The sequence below is a fragment of the Geotrypetes seraphini genome, chromosome 4 (assembly GCF_902459505.1).
Source record: "Geotrypetes seraphini chromosome 4, aGeoSer1.1, whole genome shotgun sequence".
In the NCBI taxonomy this organism is placed as follows: Eukaryota; Metazoa; Chordata; class Amphibia; order Gymnophiona; family Dermophiidae; genus Geotrypetes; species Geotrypetes seraphini.
Genome location: NC_047087.1, coordinates 147,550,008 through 147,573,558, shown reverse-complemented (window position 1 = coordinate 147,573,558; position 23,551 = coordinate 147,550,008). Strand labels below are relative to the sequence as shown.

At 44.8% G+C, this 23,551-nt stretch overlaps 1 protein-coding gene across 1 annotated transcript in view; it reads left to right on the top strand.

The window, feature by feature from the left end:
* Positions 1–23,551, top strand: part of OGFOD1 (2-oxoglutarate and iron dependent oxygenase domain containing 1) — a 756,310-nt gene that overhangs the window by 385,062 nt on the left and 347,697 nt on the right. The window contains exon 6 of the mRNA XM_033941292.1: positions 4,130–4,221. Within this exon, the coding sequence (XP_033797183.1) occupies positions 4,130–4,221 (92 nt within the window). The remainder of the gene's footprint in view (positions 1–4,129; positions 4,222–23,551) is intronic.

Here is a 23,551-nt window from a genome sequence, read left to right as displayed (position 1 = left end):
GTCTTTGGAGCTTTAAGTTTTTTAAGAGCTATTTTAGGCGGTTTGTTATTCCATATAAAGGTATTTATGTGTTTATCAATCAGTTTGTAAAAGTGAGGCGAGACTATGTGGGGGATCATGCTGAGTACGAAGTTAACTTTAGGTGCTACTACCATCTTGATTGTCTCTATCCTACCCCACCAGGAAAGGTGAAGGGGATGCCAAGATTGTATTAATGATTTAAGAATAGCTATGAGATTATCACTATTATGTTTAATAGTAGCAGGAAGGGATGTATAGAGGTTAATTCCCAAATATTTTATATGTGACGGAGACCAAAGAAGTCAAATGATTGGATCAATTCAGGACGTGAATACTTGTTAAAAGGTAGTACTTCCGTCTTCTGCTTATTGATTTTGTAACCAGAAAATGAAGAGAAGACCTGAATTAGATTAAAGAGAGCAGGTAGGGATTTGTCTGGTTGGGTGAGATATAGTAAGACATCATCAGCATATGCTGAAAGTTTATATTCTGTTTTATTAAGCAGGATACCGGAGATATCTTTATGAGAGTTAATGGCTAAAAGAAGGGGTTCGAGGGCCAAATTGAAAAGATATGGAGAGAGGGGACATCCTTGACGAGTACCTCGCTGTAGGGTAAAAAAAGGCGACAGTATGTTATTTGTAATAACAGAGGCTCTAGGATTAGAATAAAGGATTTTAACATATTCTAAGAATTTAGGAGGAAAACCAAACCATTGCATTGTTTGAAATAAGTGAGACCATTCTACTCTATCAAATGCTTTTTCAGCATCTAAAGAAAGAGCTATACAAGGTTCATGAGAAGAGTTAGCGATGGAATTTAAATGAAAAAACAGGCGAGAATTATCAGTAATGAGTCTGCCTGGCATAAAACCAACCTGATGTGGGGAAATAATTTTATTAATATGATGTTGCAGCCTAGAAGAGAGGATTGTTGCAAAGATTTTGTAGTCAACATTTAAAAGCGATATAGGTCTATAATTGGGGATTTGCTGGGGGTCTTTGTTGGGTTTAGGGATAACTGTGATAACAGCATCTAAAAAGTGACTGTTGGAGATCCTCTGGGGATTAAGAGAATTAAATAGAGACGTGAGTATAGGGGATAGTTTTTGTTGTAGGTTTTGTAGAACTCTACTGTAAGCCCATCTAGGCCAGGTGATTTCCCAGAAGAGAGATGTTTTATAGATAGCACTATTTCAGAAACGTCAAATGATCTTTGTAGAGATTCACAATCCGATACGGTAAGTTTAGTAGAGTTCAAAGAAGTCAAAAATTGATTAATAATATCCGATTGATCAGGGGTATCTGAGGAATAGAGTTGAGAGTAGAAAGAATGAAAAGCCGCCGAAATAAAAGAATGAGAAGAAAGAAGTTGTCCAGTAGAGGTTTTTATCGTCGGGATCTGTACTTTAACTCTTTTTCTCTTAAGGTAATTAGCCAGCATTTTACTGCTTTTATTCATTTCTACGTAATATTTGGTAGAAGTAAAAAAGATATCTTGCTGTGCAGCAAGGCTAACTAACTTATTGTATGCATATTTCAATTTGTATATTTCGGGTAGAAGAGTTTTATCATTAGAAGCAAAGAAGAGTCGTTCTTGAATTATAATTTGAGATTCAATGTTAAGAAGTTCCTGCTTTTGTTGTTTTGTTTCATATGCTTGAATAGAAATTAACTCACCTCTAAGAGAGACTTTAAAAGCCTCCCATATAGTTAGTGCATCCATTGATTCAGTCATGTTGAATAAAAAGAATTCCTCTATAAATTTAGTTAATCTTTGTTTAGTAGCGTCATTCATTAGCAGGGAATTAGACAACTTCCAAATAGGAGATTATCTGTGTTTTGCACGTGTGACCAAGGCCAGGTGTTCTGGTAGGAATGAATGTCGTGAAGAGTTATTGGTGTCATAGCCTCAAGTAGAAGATATTTGTTGACAGTTTGTCTGGGTTTTGGAAGGTACCAAGCTCGGGGCTGAGTCTGGAGGGCCTCTACACATGTGCTGATGTTGATATAATGACATCACACGCATGAGCTTGATGTCATTTTAATGTCCGCTCATGTGCAGAGGCCCTCAAGACACATCCTGGAACTCGGGGAAGGAGACACAAGGTCTATAAGGGGGCAGAAAAGGGCAGGGCCACCTTTCCTCTTTTTCTAAAAAGGAAATCTGGTAACCCTAGTTTTAGATATTGCTGCCAGGGGCAGTTGGGTCTCAGTTTGCCATAAAGGTGTTGTACTGAGATCTATTGAGGCAGGGAATATGGCAGATACCAGTTTGGTGTTACCTGTCAGCCAAGTAGCATTGAGGGTGTTCCTGTTCAGAGATGTCCCTCCAGCACTGGGATTGTGAGAGTATCCTGAAATGGCCAGCTTTGCCCTCTTGTCATCTTGTGGAAGGTGGAAGTAGGAAGTTGTGTAACAGACATCACCAAGGAAGAAAACAAGGGTAAAAAAAAATGAGTGTTTTGCTTTATCTCTGTTTTTCTGTTCACATTTTGTTCCTCCTCCCCCACCATATGCTTTTTTCTGTATAAGTAATAGTGAAAAAAAATCGAAACATCATTTTTTTCTGTACTTGCTTGTAAAACTGAAAATTTGCTTCTGGGAATGTAAAATGCAGGTATAGAGAGAGAGAGAGAGGCAATATGTTTAGAACCATTCTAGAAATGGTCTTAGTGAATGTGAAGCCCATGCACTAGTCATAGTCATAGTGCATGCCACTTTTTAGCACAATTTAGTACAGGGGTGCCCAACACGTCGATCGCGATCGACCAGTAGCTCAGGAAGGCAACGCGAGTCGATCGCGGAGCCCATCCCGGGCTCCGTGATGGACTCGTGTTGCCGTCCTGATCTACCGGGCCGATCAGCCTTCCTCTCCAGTGTTCTCTCTAGGGCCTTTTAGCTGGGCGGTCCGCCCAGCTGTCATCTGCTGCTGCCGCCGCTGCTGAACATTAAAATAAGCACAAAAAAATCCGGCTTGGAGATTTCAGCCCGTAGCGAACTTATGCTCCGTGGCTCTAATGTGTGCGTGCCGGCTTCCCTTCTCTTCCCTCCGAAACCGGAAGTTATGTCCGGGGGGGGGGGGGGGAAGGGAAGCCGGCACGCACATGTTGAGAGCCCTGAAGCAAGCGTTCGCTACGGGCTAAGGCGGGAGACATGTTAGTGAAGCATTTCCTCTTCTTGCTTCCGGGTCCTGCCTACTTTCTGTTTCCGCGAAGGCAGGACCCGGCAGCATTTCCCCCAACAGCTCCTCGCGATGCTGGTCGGCCGAAGCAGGGAGAGGTTGGGGCGGCGGCGGCTTTTGGGCGTGTTATTGGCGTCGGCTTTCGGGCCTGTTATTGGTGGCGGTTTGGGTCCTGGTCCCCAATGGCAGTGGCAGTGTCTTGGGGGAGGGCAGGGAGAAAGAAAGAAAAAGGGCAGGCAGGGAGACAGAAGGAAAGAAGAGAAACAGAAAAAAAGGAAAGGGAGGCAGAGAGAAAGAAAGGGCAGGGAGAGAGGAAGGAAAAGTTGGGGGAGGGAATGAGGTGTGGAGGAGAGGAAGCATACAGGCTAAAAGGGAAGAAAGATTGGATGCACAGTCAGAAGAAGAAAGTGCAACCAGAGACTCATGAAATCACCAGACAAGGTAGGAAAATTGATTTTATTTTAAATTTAGTGATCAAAATGTGTCTGAATTTATATCTGCTGTCTATATTTTACACTAAGGTCCCCTTTTACTAAACCGCAATAGAGTTTTTTAGCGCAGGGAGCCTATGAGCGTTGAGAGCAGCGCTGGGCATTCAGCGCAGCTCCTTGCGCTCTAAAAACTGCATCGTGGTTTAGTAAAAAGGGAGGAGGGTATATTTGTCTATTTTTGTATGGTTGTTACTGAGGTGATAGTGCATAGAGTCATCTGCTTTGACCTCTTTGAAAAACCCTGGAATAGGAATGATAATTAACATTTTCTATGCGTACAGTGTGCGTTGTGTTTTTTTAAAATTTTATTGTTGGTAGATCATTTTGACTTGGTCATTTTAAAAGTAATTCGCAAGCCCAAAAAGTGTGGGCACCCCTGATTTAGTAAAAGGGTCCCTAAATGTTACAGACTAGGTTGTTCTCTCTTTATGCAGAACATTTCCAGCCACAGGAGATTGTGAAGTCATTAGTCCCGTCATGGAATTCTCTGACCTTCTTTGAGGTTTCTCCAGTTTCCTTTCACCAAGTAAGAATGGCTTTTTTCCTTATTTATGAACCTTTACTGATTTTGATGCCTTTATCTATAGATAAATAAGTCCTTGGGAGATCCCTTAGAAACACAGAAACATGATGGCAGGTAAAGGCCAAATGGCCCATCCAGTCTGCCCATCTGCAGTAATCATTATCTCTTCCTCTAAGAGATCCCACATGCCTATCCCATGCTTTCTTTTTTTTATTTATAATTTTATTTTTATTCAATTTAATATACTTTACAAATATATACTACTTGGTACAGAAATATAGAGTTGTGTTCCAAAAAGAAAAAAAGAACATTTGTCATTTTAACATTTAAAGTAAAAATTATTATGAAACTTAACTCTTCCTTAGACCTTAATTATAAGAAGAGGGGAATAAAGAAATTACAGGGAGGAAATTGCTGAAAATTAAAAAGAAAAGGCTTAAAAGCTACAACCCAGCATTATTCTTGAGCTTACACTCCCTCCACTAGAAAAACCCCTCTATAACTATCCAACTCTTTACAGGGTTCTACCCGCTCCAATCGTTTGGAAATCGTGGAAACCGAAAGTTCCTCCCCAGATTCCATATCGAAAAAATCCCGCAATCTAGTGCCCATATGGGTGCCCAAGTGGTCGTGATCTAAAGTCGCCCAAAAATGTTTCAACTGACAGTAGGCAAATCTATTGCCCCATTTATCCCCCACCCGACCCCGCAACGTATCATACCCTATCAAATCACCCTCTGGTGTTATCACATGCTCCAACTTCCAAACCCCCTCCCTTCCCAATTAGCAAAAGCCACATTATCATTCCCCAGAGAAAAAGGAGCATGGCCCCACAGTGGGATCTGGTCAGTGACCACCGAATCACCATCCAAGTGACGCACCAGCCAGATCCAAGCCTCCTGCAAAGATTTCGCCAACAAGCTGGAATGCAAATGCACCGGTAGCTGTCCACGTGATAAATGCAACAACGAAAATAAGTGAGCCGGCGCATAATAAGCCCGCTCCATCTGCACTGGAGTAAACTTACAAGACCCCAACATCCAATCCCCTAAATGCCGTAATAGGCAAGCATAATTATAACGTTGCATGTCGGGCAATCTTAAACCCCCCCCCCGCCCCCCACCCTCCCTGCAAGCACACCAACGACAACTTAGCTTTTTTGCGTGCCCTTATGAACTTAGAAAATAATCTTTGCACTTTCTGCAAATCCCTCCTAAGAAGACGCAGTGGGAGAGTCTGAAACAAATAAAGCCATCTCGGCAAAATCATCATCCGAATCAACTGATTCCTCCCTAACAACGAGAGGAGCAACGAGTGCCAACTCTCCAATCAATTACGCGTAGTCTGCATCAAACGCGGGACATTCAATTTATACAAGCCATTGACATCCATTGCTATCCACACCCCAAGATAAAGAAAAGCCCCTTTAGCCCACCTTAAAAGAAACGGAGTCCCCCACCCCTCCTGAATATCCACCGAGGAAGCCAGCACTTCCGACTTGGACAAATTAAGCCTCAGATCGGCATAATCACCATATTCTCTCAAAAGGTTCAATAAGACTGGCAGCAAACGTTTAGGGTCCACTATATGCACCAATAAGTCATCAGCATAAGCCGCCAGCGTAAACTGATGGATCCCCACCTGAAACCCTCCCACTGTAGGCATCGCATATACATCCCTAATCAAGGGGTCAAGAGTGAAGGCAAAAAGGAACGGCGACATATGACATCCCTGTCGTGTCCCACAGAGAATGGGAAAAAGACCATACTCCAAACCGTTTACCAAAATACGAGCCTGCGGCAACGCATAAAGTGCACACACTGCCGAGATAAAAAAACACCAAATCCATACGCTTCCAACGTATCAAATAGAGAATGACACGGTGGTTGTTAGCCGCGGCTAGCCGTGGGTAACCCGCCAAAACGGTGACCCAAAAAAAAGGTCACCGCGAGTTCGGGGACAAGGCCATTCACCGTCCCGTGGAGCGGTGAATGGTGGCACGGGGCGGTGAACAAGTAGTGAACACGCGGTGAACGAGGGTTCGATCCGGCAGCCCACTCTCTCCCGCTGGCCGTCCATGCATCTCCCTCCCTCCTTTTCCCTTACCTTTTCTTCTTGAAACTGGCGATTTCTATATTACAGCCGGAGCCTTGAAGTCGTGTCGCGTTGCCTGCTGGAAAAAGTCTCCTCTGACACAACTTCCTGTTTCCGGTTGCATTAGAGGAGACTTTTCTAGCAGGCAACCCAATGTGACTTCAAGGCTCCGGCTGTAATACAGCTCGTAGCCTTATAGAAATCGCCAGTTTCAAGAAGAAAAGGTAAGGGAAAAGCAGGGAGGGAGGGAAATGCATGGCTGGCCGGTGGGAGGGAGCTGCTGGACCGCGTGAAGGGTGCTGGGGATGGGGGGATGGAGAGGAGAAGACGCTGAAGACGGGGACGGTGACGGGGCGGTAGAAGAGACAGCGGTGATGGGGCGGTGAAGGGAACGGCAGAGACAGGGACGGGGCGGTGAAAGGACCAGCGGAGACGGGGCGGTGCAGAGGATGGTGGTCCAGGGACGGGACGGTGACGGGGACAGAATTTTTCCCCGTGTCATTCTCTAGTATCAAACAAAAAATCCCATTGGACCCGGTCGAAAGCCTTTTCCGCATCAAAACTCACCAATATCGACCATTGTTGCTGGTGAGCTCGCATTTCCAAAGATAGCAATAATTTACGCATACTCCAAGCGATCGACCGTCCTTTCACAAATCCAACTTGTACCTCATGCAAAATGCGGGGTAAGACCCTTGCCAATCTATTGGCCATGATTTTTGCTAATAATTTAACCTCCGCATTTAACAAGGAGATAGGTCAGTAAACCTCCGGCACCGTAGAGTCCCTCCCTGGCTTAGGAAGAACCAAAATACGGGCTATATTCAAATGCTCGGGCAATGCCTCCGCCTGTATCATAACATTAAATGCTTGCGCTAACGGCTGCACTATACCCGCTCCCAATATCTTTTAGAACTCATTCCGAAACCCATCTTCCCCTGAAGCCTTCATCAGAGGGCTCTGTACAATCACTGCATACACCTCCTCAGGCATAACCAAAGCCTCCAAGGTTGCTCGCTCCTGTGAGTTTTATTTGCGGATGAGTTATATTCTTAGGTGTCAGGTCAAAAGCGCGCCGGGACAAAGACGCGCACAGACAATTGAGCGCAGCGTGGAGGCGCGCACCGCAGAAAATTACTGTTTTTAGGGCTCCGACGGGGGGGGGGGGGCGTGGGGGTGGAACCCCCCCACTTTACTTAATAGAGATCGCGCCGTGTTGTGGGGGGTTTGGGGGGTTGTAACCCCCCATATCTTACTGTTTTTAGGGAAAAAGTTAAGTTTACAGTAAAATGTGGAGGGTTACAACCCCCCACAACGCCGGCGTGATCTATATTAAGTAAACTGGGGGGGGGGGCTCCCTAACAAAACCCCTCGTCAGAGCCCCTAAAAACTGTAATTTTCTTCGGCTCACGCCTCCGTCTTGCGCTCAGTTGTCGGCGCGCACCTTTGTCTTTCACGGGGTTGTCTATGAACCATATTCTTAAGATACAGGGAGCCTCTCAAACCCCCTCCATCCAGAGCACCATATAAATGCATATAATATTGCTGAAAGATGTCACAGATGCCCTGATCAGTATGGACCTTCTTCCCCCTGGAATCTTTTAATGTTACTATCAGTTTCGACCTCCGGTCTGGCGCTACCAAACGGGCCAACAATTTCCCTCCTTTCTGGCTGTGTCGGTACAGCTGATATCTGTAGTACGCCAGAGTTTTACATGTCTGCTGATGTAACAATTCATTAAGAGCCACTTGTATTTCCAAATACTGGGCCCTGTCCACATCCCAGTAGGTGCTACCGAAAAGCTTACGCGCCTGATGTAAGTCCTTTTCCAAATGCAGAATCTCCCGGTCTCGCATCTTTCGCATATAACTAGTATGATTGCCCCACGCAACACCGCTTTTGCTGCCTCCCAATAGAGCACCGGGTGATCCTTATGTTCCACATTATTTTGGGTATAACTCCGCCAGTGTTCGTTCAACATCTCCTGAAACCGAACATCTTTATAAAGATAAAGAGGAAACACCCAATGCTGCCGTCGGTCCCGGCCACTGTCCACTTCCAACTGCAACCACACCCAAGCATGATCAGAAAGAACGGTACCCCGAGTTCAGCCTGACGCACCATACCAAATAGTGACCCGGACATTAAGAGATAGTCAATTTGGGACTGTGTGTTGTGCGCTCTCGACAAGTGGGTATAATCCCTCTCAGCAGGGTGTAACACCCGCCATACATCAACCAGATCGAACAGTTGGCCCAACTCTGCAACCCCTGTGCCCCAGGGTTCCGGCCCCTACTGGCCTCCCCAGAACAATCAATACTAGGATCCCCCCCGAGGAGCAACTGCTCCCCCCTGATAGGGCATTAAGGCAGCCAGCACTCGTTTCTGAAACATGGGATCATATACATTGGGAGCATACAAACATCCAAGGATCAATTTCTTTTTAGCAATCTCCCCTCTACAAAGAACATAGCGCCCTCCCGGGTCAATTTCCAACACTTCCAAATTAGACACCACCCTATTTCAAAATAATATGATTACCCCTTTTTTCTTGTCAACCCCATCCGCCACCACATAATCCCCCACCCATCACCGTTTCAACTTACTGTGTTCCTGCGCATCTAAGTGCATTTCTTGCAACAGGGCCATATCAACCTTATGTCTTTGGAGATGCTGCAAAATTTTGGAGTGCTTGATAGGTGAGTTAATACCCCCACATTCCATGTCACCACCTTAATCATGACATTACCACTACCCCCTTCCCAAAACCCCATCACTTCAATCTGGGCTGCAGCCGGCCCAGCTCCCAGCTGCAGTCCCCCCCAAATCATTTGTGTAGCCCATAGGATGAGAAAGAACCTTCCCAAACCCCACCCACCCTCCCTCCCCACCCCTACCTCTGCCTCCCCCCTGTCCAACCCTATAGACGGCTAAATCTGACAAGCCTCACTCATACAGCCCCAACCTCCCCCACACTCCCCCAAACCCTCACTCAAACAACACAACCCATTACATCCATGCAAACAGCCGCACAACCACATTTACCACTCAACACTACCTTTAAACTGCAAACACTACCTTTTAACTGCAAACCCCCCCCCCCAGAGAGATCCCGAAACGCTCTCCCAAACTGGAATCCAACAAGTAGTCCAACAAAAGTCCACTCATCTTCTTCAGGGCGCACGCCCCCCGGCTGTTCCCAGCTCTCCTCTCCTGGAGCCCTGCTGTCTCACTCGCTGCCACCGTGCAGGGCGATCCCCATCTGCTCTCCCAACGGCCGCACCAGACAGCTCCGCAGGCAGTTTATCACCCAACAGCTCTTTCAGGGCAGTCCATGCCTCTTCTGATGTTTTCACCCTCTTATGTACCGTCCCAACTGTCATTACCATCGCAAAGGGGAACTGCTATCTGTATTTATAGCCAGCCTGTCTCAAATAGCGAGTCACCCCCTGAAAATCTCTCCGTTTCCTCAGGGTAACTGCAGCAAGGTCTTGAAAGATAGTAATCGACAGCCCATTCCATTGATAATCACTGCGTCGCCTGGCGGTCTGCAGAATGGTCTCTTTAACACTATAGGAGGACAAACAGATCACAATGTTTCTGGGAAAATTCCCCTATGCCCGACCCAAGGCACGATGTGCTCTTTCAATGTGCACTGCAGGGCCTCTAGAAGCATCCCCTTGCGCCAGGCTCAACAGATCGTCACAAATATCTTGAGCGACCTTACGCACATCCTTATGTAAATCTGTCTCAGGCACTCCTTGCAACCACAAATTACACCGCTGTGTACAATTTTCTAAATCCTCCATCTTCTCCCACAAATCCGCCCCATCTTTCTGAAGGGCCGCCACCGCACCTTGAGTGTCTGTTACATCCTCCGCCACCGCATCCACTCGCTTCTCCAAATCCTCCTGCCGACGGGTGATATTGTGCAAATCTTGTTTTATATCCACCACCACCTTTTTTATATCTGTGCGAATAGAAAGGATATCCTCCCGAAGGCTCGCCAGCAGTTCAGCAAACCCTCCCTGCTCAGAGAGTCCACGCGCTCCTCCGGCAGTCTTCATGTCAAATATGTGAACTGCAGGCGGGTCCGCTGCCATCTTGGATCCACCCGGGGAAACCGGTGATTTATCTTATCCCAGACCCGACTTGCTGGCCACTGCTCTGGAAGGATCTAATTTGCGGCGAATAGCAGTCGCCATTACACACCACACCGCAAGTGTGAGAGAGGAAAAATTGAAGCTTAAATCACTGCTTGCTCAATCATGCGATTTCGCCTCAGCCCCGACGGAGCTTCAGCATCTTGCGACCTGACACATCGGTGACGTCACTTCCTCTCTGACAGTTTACACTTTAACAGCAATTAATTCTATCAAATTATATTTTATGACAAATACATATATCATCCCTCCCTTTCTACATATCCAACAATTGCACTCAAATTAAAAGTACTGTATCTCCCCACCCACCCTGGACGTGTATGATCAAAGGGGAAATTAACAATCACTCCTTACAGAATTTTGTCAATGGCTCCCAAACATCCATAAATTTCCTATATAAAATTCCTGAAGCCGCCTTAGCCTCCATCGTTGACCACATCTCCCATATTCTTAGCTCTGGGAAGCAAGCACTATTACTTCAATTTGATCTGAGCAGTGCTTTCGACCTGGTGGACCACGATATCCTAATCAACTGCCTGGATGTGATTGGCATTACAGGCCAAGTATTAAACTGGTTCAAAGGTTTCCTAAAATCCCGATCCTACCAAGTTGTTAAGGACCAAGCCTACTCACAACCTTGGACCAACCCCTGTGGCATTCCACAAGGTTCTCCCCTCTCTCCCATCCTCTTCAACCTCTACATGGCCTCTCTAGGACACACCCTATCAAAACTGAACCTCAAATCATACATCTATGCGGATGCCATCACTATCATCATCCCTATCTCGAACCTTGCGTCCAAAACTAGAGACTTCATTGCTTCAGTCATCAATCAGGTGGCACAATGGACAAACGATTTTAAGCTTAAATTAAACCCAGAAAAAACCAAATTCTTCATGGTCTCCCCGACCACAAAAAACATTGATCCCTCACTTAGCATAAATGGAAGAAACTTCCCAATCAACCCCACGATAAAAATCTTAGGCGTTACCATAGATCAACAGCTCTCATTTGAGGCCCATACCACCATCCTTACAAAAAAATGCTTTAACCTTCTACGAAACTACGCATACTGAAACTGTTCTTAGATTTCACTACATTCAGACTCCTAGTCCAAGCTCTGATTCTAAGTTCATTGGACTACTGCAACATTGTATACCTAGGATCTCATCAGAAAACCATTAAAAGACTAAGAATGATTCAGAACACGGCCGTACGCCTGATCTTCGGCCTGAAAAAATCCGACCACATTACCTCGTACTACAGAAAATTACACTGGCTGCCTCTGCTACAAGACACTATTCGGTACCTCACCCACCTAACTCCTGAATCACTTGATCCTACAGAACAATCCCTGCCCCATCCGCAAAACATTGTTATTCTCATTCCCACCCCCCAAGGAATGTCACTACAAAAGATTCCTAGATAGAACACTCTCATTCCAAGGAGGCATATGGAACAACACCCTAAGCAACCTCCTCTTGAACTCCCAAATGTACCAAGCTCTCAGGGGATCCCTCCACCTATTCGACAAATTCGTCTGATTCTCCAAACCCCTGCCTCTTTCTGAAACTCCCTCCCCTTCCCCTTTTCCCCTCTTCTTCCACCTCTCATTCTCTGTCCCCCTTCCCCCCTCCTTACTTTACTTATATTGTTAATTACCCCACATTCCCACTCTGCAATCACCCATTACTGTATCCACTATTATATACTGTCTAGAATCGGAACGTTCACCTTCTATGTTGTATTTTTCCACTATTGTATACTGTCTAGAACTGAACAGGTATGACGGGATATAAATAAAGCTTATTATTATTATTATGTCCCTGTTGTATGGTCATCATTTTAAACTTGTGGCATAGAGATTCCCACCAGAAAGTATAATTTAACCGATCCCAGTTTTTTCTAGTTCCTCAAAATAAGTTGTATGGCAACCCCTGTCATAATAAAAAGAAATTTATTATTATGGGAAGATATTGAACTTTTAGCCCTCATTAACATGCCAAATAGCACGGTATTGTACGTCAGTGCCACTGGATTTTCCAATAATTTATTCACTTGACCCCAAATGGATCTCCAAAATTTAAGTATCAATGGACAATAGAACAGTAAATGATCCAATATCCCTATATCGAGATGACAGTGCCAGCATCTATTAGACTTAGAACCATCCAATTTCTGTAAACGAGCAGGGGTCCAAAAAGATCTATGTAACAAAAAACACATAAGAACATAAGAATTGCCACTGCTGGGTCAGACCAGTGGTCCATCCTGCCCAGTAGTCTGCTCACACGACGGCCCCCTAGGTCAAGACCAGTGTTCCAAATGAGTCCAGTCTCACCAGTTTAGCATGAACTTGTCCAACTTTGTCTTGAAACCCTGGAGATTGTTTTCCCCTATAACAGACTCCGGAAGAGCGTTCCAGTTTTCTACCACTCTTTGGGTGAAGAAGAATTTCCTTATGTTAGTACGGAATCTATCCCCTTTCAACTTTAGAGAGTGTCCTCTCATTCTTCCTACCTTGGAGAGGGCGAACAGTCTGTCTTTCTCTGTTAAGTCTATTCCCTTCAGTATTTTGAATGTTTCGATCATGTCCCCCTCGCAGTCTCCTCTTTTCAAAGGAGAAGAGGCCCAGCTTCTCCAATCTCTCACTGTACGGCAACTCCTCCAGCCCCTTAACCAATTTAGTCGCTCTTCTCTGGACCCTTTCGAGTAGTACCGTGTCCTTCATGTACGGTGACCAGTACTGGATGTTGTACTCCAGGTGAGGGCGCACCATGGCCCGGTACAGTGGCATGATAACCTTCTCCGATCTGTTCGTGATCCCCTTCTTGATCATTTCTAGCATTCTGTTCGCCATGTTTGTCTCATAGAAGCAGATGCTGCTCACATCCTCCAAGTCCAAATTTGTGGCCATTGAGATGCAGAAATCTGCTGCTTTATCTCAATGCTCCAAATGTCATGAAGACCAGTCTTTGGTTTCTTTTTCAGAAATTCAGATATTAATTTGTACCACTGAGTGGCCTGATGTCCCAGGAAATCTGTCTGGAAGCATAGGACCGGTGAACTATACTGATTTTTTTTAAGATTTTGCCAATCAGGGAACCCCTTCTGAATGGCTTGCTTCAACTGCAACCACCTATAATTTTGAGACTTAGCAATACCAAATGTTTGTTGCAGTCGTGAAAAGTCAAGCAGCTTTCCTTCTGATACTACATCATCCAGAGTACGTATGCCCGCCTTTATCCAATGCTTCCAGATGACCTTAAACCCGCCAATTTGAATCTTGGAATTCAGCCAAAGGGACTGACAGGTGGATTTATGAATCTGAATAGGTGTTAAATTATTAACAAATTTTATGTCTGACAAGTGTCTAATAAAATTCTATTGTCACATTATATATGCTTGATGGTACCTATAAAAATTGGGAAAATTCCCCCCGCCCCCACCGCAATTGGTTTTTGTAAAGATACTAAAGCAATTCTTGAAGTTTTACCAAGCCAAATAAATTTAGTAAGAATACTATTTAATTTCATGTAAAAGGACCCCTGAAAAAACACTAGCAACATACCCATTTGGTAGCAAACCACAGGCAAAATCATCATCTTAACAGTTTGGACTCTCCCTCACCAAGAAAGATGTAGAGGGTTCCATTGCTCACACATTTCTGTAACCTTCAACAGTAAAGATTTTTCATTTACTTTCATCGTCTCTTCCAACGTTTTCTGTATCCAAATACCTAAATATTTTATACCCTCTTCCTTCCAAAGAAAAAGGAATGTGTCAAATAATCCTTTTGGACAATGTATGAGGGGCATAATCGAAAGGGATGTCTAATTCCGTTTGCGTCTAAGTCGTCTTAATTATACATCCTGCCGATCTGATCGTCCAAGCCGCTAAATCGTCCATCTTTATACCACATTTCCATCCAACTTTTCGTCCAAGTCAAAAACGCCTAGAACAAGCCCTGTTGGACGTGGGAGGGATCTGCAAAGTGATGGACTGCACACCCAGGCATGCCACCTAAATAGTGGGGTACCTTACAGGGCACTGCTGTGAACTTCACAAAAAAGTTGCCGTCTTCTCCTCACTACAGCTCCCTTATAGGTCACGGTGAGCCCCCCAAACCACCTCCAGAATCCCCTAGACCAGTGGTTCCCAAACCTGTCCTGGGGGACCCCCAGCCAGTCAGGTTTTCAAGATATCCTTAATGAATATGCATGAAAGAGATTTGCATACCTGTCACTTCCATTATATGCAAATCTCTCTCATGCATATTCATTAGGGATATCTTGTAAAAATCGCTCTCAGGGTCACTATGTCTCTGATGAAAGGACAGCCAGGCCACCTTGTTGTCCAGGGATAGCAAATCATCTGGAAGAGGAAGGGGATGGGGCAGATCGGCAATGGCTCACTTTCCTCAGTTTTTTATTCCCTCAGCTTGTTGCTGGCCCTGTCCCTGGGTGGCAGCAATAAGACTTTGCAGGCGCCAGGTATGCTGTATGAGCTAAATGATGTGGATGGCTAAGCTGCAAGGCTCAGAGGGGATGTCCAGCATGGTAATGGGTTGCGGCTTTTGTGCTTGTTCAAGCTATCTGGGCCGGGCCTCTCTTCCCTTCAATGTACACGAGAATACAAGTCAGCCTTCTTATATCCATAACTGGAGCTGGCAGCATGCGCCATAGAAGGTGCAAGAGAGAGACATGCTGGGAGGCACTGGGCCCAGGATGAACGCACGGGGAGAGGGAACTCAGGGCACCCAGGCCCACGCAGGCCCGTCCATCCATCCGATCTCCCTGCCAAAGTCAATGTTGCTCCTGAGGGGCCTACAATCAGCTCGTCTTGCTTAGTCCGTCTCCTTGTCCCTGAACGAGGCCCGCTCTCATTTTCCTCACATGCTACACCGACAATGGTTTCACTGTTCGCCACCACCAACCCCTTTTCCCCTTCTTTCACCTCATCCTCTTCAGACCCGACAGCCAGCAAATCGGGGTCCGATGAATGACCAGTCTCCCAGCAGGATCACAACTCATTTGATCACATCATTTGGAGCCTTCCTTTCTTCGGAAGATCCGCCTTATCTCGGAACTCACTCAGAAGCTCCATCTTCCTTCCCATTGGTGTGACTTCATGATAGCCCAATCATAGTCCCTCTGAGCCTTTGTATGCTAGGAGGCTGCATTTCCAGCCACATCTTAGGGGCAACTCAACCCTCCCACCGCCTTCTCCATCACTTATTTCACCATTGTTTCTCTGACGTCCACCAATGTGCTTCCGGAAAAGGGTCTTCATTTGCATAGTGGGTGTGAACAATCCGCATGCTAATCTTGCATTCGCTGAGAGTATAAGAAAATCACGAGGCATATTCAAATTAAAAAGTAGATTGTTACCATTAGAAATGACATCATCTAAAGTACGTATGCCTCCTTTAGCCAATATTTCCAGATAACCTTATAACCGCCAATTTTAATGTTATTTCTAATGGTAAGTTGCTTGACTTTTCACAATTGCAACGGAAATATGATCTTAATAAATCACAAAATTATAAATGGTTGCAATTGAAGCAAGCCATTCAGGCAGGGTTCCCTGAATGGGAAAATTTCAGTGATAAGTACAGTTTGCCTTTCTTACGTTTTCAGGTAGACTTTTCTGGGTCACCAGGCTGCACAGTGGTACAAATTGATATCTGGATTTATGAATAAAAAAAACCAAAAAATGGCCTTCGGGATATTTGGAGTATTGAGATTAAGCATCAAATTACTGCGTCTCAATGGCCACGAATTTGGTCTTGGAGGATGAGGTGTACAGTGTTGGCATCTATGAGACAAACTTGGTATTTTCTGTTACATAGAGCATTCTGGACCCTGGTGTGTTTACAAAAATTAGATCATTCTAAGTCTAATAGATGTTGGCACTGTCATCTTGAAGCTGGTACATTGGATCATTTATTGTTTTTTTTGTCCTCTAATACATAGCTTTTGGAAATCTATTTGGAGTCAAGTTAATAACTTACTGGAGAATCCGGTTGCTCTTTCATATGATACAATCTTATTTGGTACGTCAATGAGGGCAAAGAGCCAAATATCCTCAAAAAACAATAAACTTTTACTCATAATGACAGGAGTTGCCATTCAACATATTACAAAAAATTGGAAAAATTATGATAGATTAAGTTACAGTTTTTGGTGGAATTCATTGTGCCATATTTTTTAAAATGGAAAGAATATTAGCTATTCAGCAGGGACGTTATAAAAAGTTTAATGATGTTTGGGAGCCATTAACAAATTATTATAAAGATTGATTATAACTAAGAATTTATTTCTTCCCCTTTAATTATTGAAGTATAGGGTGGGAGGAGGGTGGGCTTAATTTTTAAAGGTATATGAAACTAGGATGTTTATATGAGGGAAGAGATGGGGGAATTATTTTATGATTCAATATATATATATTTTACAAGTGTTATTAAAGGTGTATATGATTATTTTATAAATCACTTGTTGAAAGTGTAAAAATGAATAAAGAATTTATATAAATGTCCCTGGGTGGAGGGGAGGGTGGGGTTATTTTAATGTTATTTTGGGTTAAAGATTTATGATGGATATAGAGGAGGGAGGGATGGTATTGATGTGATTTAATTTTTGATGAGTTAATAAGTGATGTTTAAAGTGTATATGATGTATTTTTGCCGTACTTATTGAAAGTTTAAAAATGAATAAAGAATTTGGAAAAAAAAAAAGTAGATTGTTCTCAAGATGCCATGACAGTTGGAAATCCAAAAGCAGTTAAAATCAGTTCCATCACCAGTCAATAATATTAACCAATAAAATTAATTAAGTAGCCCAAAACCACAAAAATCAACCATGTTTCTCCAAAATTCAAAATAAAATAACAAGTAGAGACTCCAAAGATCATATACTCTTATTTCAGTGTTTCCTTCTCAGCTGATAAGATCACCAAACTCAGTCCATCGGTGTCTCCTGTTGAGGCAGAAACTCCTTCAACTTTTCAAGGTCTTCAAACTGAAAGAATTTATCTTTATAAGTAACCCTTATTAACGCAGGGTAATAAAGGCCATATTTTGCTCCAATCTGTTTTAATTGTTGTCTCATTTGTAAAAATTGTTTGCGCCAGATCACTGTTGATCTTGCAAAATCTGGGACAAAAAAAATTTTGGAGTCTTTATAAGTCAGATTTTTGTCTCCTTTGCCACTCTTAAGATTTCCATGACCTGTTGGAAACATAATAGATGAAATATTAATTGTCTAGGTCCTGTCTGACTATTAGACCTTCTTCCTAGGATCAATTTCTATTGGCACCTTAAAGTTAAGGGGGAGTATCTTTGGTATGATTTCCTCCAGGAAAGCTACTATATTCTTTCCCTCCACTCCTGCTAATCCTAGGATCCTCAAATTATTTCTCCTAGAGCGGTTCTCAAATTCCTCCATTCGCCTTTCCATGTCCTGAATAACTTTGTGGTCTTTTTTACACTGGAGCTGCTTCATTTCCACTTTCTCTACTCGAGTTTCTATCTGTAATATTCTGGTGTTTACAATCTCCAACTTTTGTGCCAAATTTGCCACTTCTTCCTTCAATGCTGCCAATTGATCTGTGTTGTCTTTCATCACAGATCTGATATTTCTCAGTTGTTCAATTAGCTCTATCATATCAACAGCATTCACAGGCAGGAAAGCCTTGGAAGGAGTTGATAGATCTGTTTTAGTTCTTTTAGCCTTCCCACCTGTACTGAAAGCTGCTTCGGCTTGGTTTGCTTGTTAGAAGATATTTTTGAGTAAAATTTCAAACTTTCTACCTCTTAGGAAATAAATGTAAAAGCTGAAAATAGTAATATAGGAACATAGTAGATGACGGCAGATAAAGACCCGAATGGTCCATCCAGTCTGCCCAACCTGATTCAATTTAAATTTTTTAATTTTTTCTTCTTAGCTATTTCTGGGCAAGAATCCAAAGCTCTATCCGGTACTGTGCTTGGGTTCCTACTGCCAAAATCTCCGTTTAAAACCTACTCAAGCCCATCTACACCCTCGCAGCCATTGAAGCCCTCCCCAGCCCATCCTCCACCAAATGGCCATATATAGACACAGACCATGCAAGTCTGCCCAGTACTGGCCTTAGTTCAATTTTTAATATTATTTTCTGATTCTAGATCCTCTGTGTTCATCCCACACTTCTTTGAACTCGGTCACAGTTTTACTCTCCACCACCTCTCTCGGGAGCTCATTCCAGGCATCCATCACCCTCTCCGTAAAGTAGAATTTCCTAACATTGCCTTTGAATCTACCACCTCTTAACCTCAAATTATGTCCTCTGGTTTTACCATTTTCATTTCTCTGGAAAAGATTAGGTTCTACGTTAATACCCTTCAAGTATTTGAACGTCTGAATCACATCTCCCCTGTCTCTCCTTTCCTCTAGGGTATACATATTCAGGGCTTCCAGTCTCTCCTCATACGTCTTCTGACGCAAGCCTCCTATCATTTTCGTCGCCCTCCTCTGGACCGCTTCAAGTCTTCTTATGTCATTCGCCAGATACGGTCTCCAAAACTGAACACAATACTCCAAGTGGGGTCTTACCAATGACCTGTACAGGGGCATCAACACCTTCTTCCTTCTACTGGCTACGCCTCTCTTTATACAGCCCAGCATCCTTCTGGCAGCAGCCACTGCCTTGTCACACTGTTTTTTCGCCTTTAGATCTTCGGACACTATCACCCCAAGGTCCCTCTCCCCGTCTGTGCATATCAGCTTCTCTCCTCCTAGCATATACGGTTCCTTCCGATTATTAATCCCCAAATGCATTACTCTGCATTGAATTTTAGTTGCCAGGCATTAGACCATTCCTCTAACTTTTGCAGATCCTTTTTCATATTTTCACTCCCTCTTTCGTATCTACTCTGTTACAAATCTTGGTATCATCTGCAAAAAGGCACACTTTTCCTTCTAACCCTTCAGCAATTGTCACTCACAAACATATTGAACAGGATTGGCCCTCGCACCGAACCCTGAGGGAGTCCACTACTACTCACCTTTCCTTCCTCCGAGCGACTTCCATTAACCACCACCCTGTGGCATCTGTCCGACAGCCAGTTTCTAACCCAGTTCACCACTTTTGGATCCTAAATTCAGCCCTTCAAATTTGTTCAACAGCCTCCTATGAGGAACTGTATCAAAGGCTTTGTTGAAATCTAAGTAAATTACATCTAGCATATGTCCCTCGATCCAGCACTCCGGTCACCCAATCAAAAAATTCAATCAGGTTCGTTTGGCACGATTTACCTTTTGTAAAGCCATGTTGCCTCGGATCCTGTAACCCATTAGATTCAAGGAAGTACACTATCCTTTCTTTCAGCAACACTTCCATTATTTTTCCAACAACTGAAGTGAGGCTCACCAGCCTGTAGTTTCCTGCTTCATCCCTGTGACCACTTTTATGAATAGGGACCACATCCGCTCTCCTCCAATCCCCAGGAATCACTCCCGTCTCCAGAGATTTGTTGAACAAGTCTTTAATAGGACTCGCCAGAACCTCTCTGAGCTCCCTTAGTATCCTGGGATGGATCCCATCTGGTCCCATCGCTTTGTCCACCTTCAGTTTTTCAAGTTGCTCATAAACACTCTTCCTCCGTGAACGGCACAGAATCTACTCTATTTTCTTGTGTAACTTTGTCAGACAATCTCGGTCCTTCTCCAGGGTTTTCTTCTGTGAACACTGTAACCACACTGTAGCCTAGGCCGGGACTCAACAGCGCTCTCAGTGGCTACATACAAAAAGTACACTGGCGTATGACCCGGACTGGAGTCACCCTGCAGGTTTTCCACAGAACTTAATCAAACTCAAACACAGTGGTTAGAATGGCAAAAGTGAAAATTTTACTTGTTCAAAATCAAAATGGCATAAAGTTCACAGTAACCAACAAATGTTCAAACTGGAAACAAAATAAGGCCAGAGGAAAACTCTGTCAGCCTTCAGGATTTGTATTCCTTATGAAATAATTTCTCTCTGTGATTCACACTCTCACAGAGCAGCTTACACTTTAGCTTTCTTTCCTCTCAAGTCTGCTCCTCAGCAGAACTCAGGTAAGTTCATGACATTCAAAAACAGTTCCCAGAGATATCTTTGTTCACTCCAATCTCCAGGCAAACACATACAAAAATAAAGCCTCCAGTCTAAAACTGTAGCTGGGCTGGGTAAAGAGGAGTCTATTAAGCTTGCCATCTAAAGCACACAAAAGAGCTTTCAAACTTCCCTCCCAGGTGTTGGCAAACCTCTCCCCACTCACTCTTAGCTTATGAAACAATTGTCCAGTATAGAACAGACTTTGGCAGTGACTAGGAGCAGGAAAAGGAACCTGGCCACAAAAATAGAAGGAAAAAAAAACCTCACAATGACTCAGCACAGGCAGAAAAACAGGAGCTGCAGTGCCAATCCTCATAGCTTTCCTTGCAGCACAATCACATACTGGCTCCTGCTGCAAAAGGTGGTGTGGACCCTCAGCTTCCTCCACACCCGGGTCTAAGGCATTGCCCTAGCTTGCCAGACATGCCTTACTTGGGAAAATCCTCTTATCTTCCTCCTCACCTCCTCCAACAAGAGCAAACTAATGACTTATAAAGGAAAGAGGCCACGCTCTACTCTTCCTGCACCTGATCTCCCTGGGCTCCTCTTTGGCTCCCCCCAGTGGGCTTTAATGAAAACACCGGGACCAAGGCAGACACGGAGCCTGACCAGTCACAACATAGAAGAATTTGTTTAGCACATTTGCTTTTTCCTCATCACTCTCCACATATCGGTTCCCAGCATCTTTTAGTTTAGCAATTCCATTTTTCATCTTCCTCCTTTCACTTATATATATAGACTACACCCACGTAGATAGAAGTTCCATATAGCCACCAATATTCCTGGGACTGGGAGCTTCACAGCTACACGTCCATTCAGTTGCGCCTCTCCAAGTTCCAGAATTCCATGCTCCTGCCCTTCTGATATTGAAAGATTAGGTTTCTTACCTCTGCTAATCTTCCCTTTTTGTATAGCTTCTCGGGATGCTGAACGGATGGGATCTTGTATTTCTATTAGCTTCCCCTTTGGGCTACCTGCCCGGGAGCTTCCTGTCTTGCTTCAATTAGTAGAAAAGCCATGTAGACCTATGACACCAGGAAACAGAAGAAAAGAGAGAAAGGGCGCAGGAACTCCCGCTTCCAGTTAAATTCTGCTCAATATTGTGTTATACCAAAAACTATGGCCAACAATGGACAACTGGAACAGAGAATGCAAACATCATAAACTGCAAAACTCAGGAAAATCCTAGAACAGGGACAGCCTAAAGATCAGAAGGGGCACCCCCCTCCCCCCAGGGGAACCCCCACCAACTCTTAAACCCAACAAAGGGGAATACACATGAAATTTTTTTAATGTAGTGAGGATAGCCAAAGACAGAAATCCAGCTTACCAGGTACTGAAGAGGCGACCTGCGAATCGGACAAAAAAACAGAAGGGCAGGTGTTCAGCATCCCGAGAAGCTATATAAGAAGGAAGATTAGCAGAGGAAAGAAACCTAATCTTTCATTCTTGTACAATCTCTCGGGATGCTAAACGGATGGGACGTATCAAAGCCGTCCTAAAACTCAGGGGGGGGGCCCGATGAGCCCGCCGCAAGAACAGAAACGCCAAAGACCGTATCACCCATAGCCGTCATATCAAGCCTGGAGAACCTGCAAAAGGTATGAAGGGAAGCCCACGAGGCCTCCCGACAAGTCTCCACAGGCAAGACCGCATGAGATTCAGCCCATGAAGAAGCTATTCCTCAGGAGAGTGCCTCCACCCCAAGGGGAGGCTTCTGAACTGCCACATAGGCTGCGGAGTTAGCCGCTCGCATCCATGCAAAAGAGAAGTCTCAGAAGCAGGCTGACCCGGACATTGTAGAAGCGTGGCAATAACCGCAGAGGACTAACCCATTGCCGTCAAGACTGCCCGCTCAAGCGCCAGGCCGCAGGACCAAAGTGAATCGGATCTTGAAGTGCAAACTGACCCTGCGTGAGGATCCGCTGATGGCCAGGAAGACGCAGACCACCCCCAGAGCTCAACCTCACAAGGTCTGCACACCAATGTCATCTGGGCCAGTCCAAAGCCACAAGAATCACCGGGCCCCTGTGCGAGGACACCCGGTGCAAAATGTGCCCTATCCTGGACCATGTAAGCAGGACGCACAGAAGGTCCCCTGTGGGCCAAGGTTGAACCAGAGCGTTGAGTCCGACGCCGACCTCTCGTCAATGGTTGAAGAATCTGTCTGCCTTCCTGTTCAGTAGGACGCCATCAGATCGAAGGAGCGAAAGCCAGCCCGGACAGGGACCATGCTCCCTGGTCCAGAGACTGATAACTAGGAAGTCTTCCTGAACGCTATCAACGCCGGCCACGTGAGCCGTGGATAAAGCCAAGAGATGACGTATGTCCATGGAAAGAGCATCCGAGCCTCCAATCCAAGCCGGGGACTCTTCGCACCCCTTGACGGCAGACATATTGTCGCATTGGCTGAGAACGCACAGACAGCAGTCCTATGGAGATACACTTGGAAAAGTAGCGGAGCTAACCGATCGCTTGTAGCTCTGGCTAATAGATCGACCATCGGCTCTCTCTGACTCAGACGGACATGCAAACTGCTCCCCAACTCTTGACCTTAGTCAGGGTCACCCAATCCAAGACCCGCAGAAGAAGCCCTGTGGACAGTGATTGGGTTCAGCCACCACAGCATACTGCTGTGCGCCGCTGCCAACTCAGGCAGCAGCATCCCCAGCGCAGCTCTCAGGGGATTCCACCTTTACAGAAGAGAAAACTGAAGAGGACGCAGGCGAGCTCTCACCCACGGATGATGTCCATGGTTGCCACCATGAGACCCAACACCTGCAGGTACTGCCAGGCTGGCAGAGCCGGGACCGCCAAAATGTCCTGAATCGCACTCCAGAGGTTCAGAATTTGGGATTCTGAAAGAAAAGCCCGGTTCAGCCCGTGTTGCACTGGATCCCAGGTACTCCAATACATTGGTCAGCATGAGGCGACCTTCTTC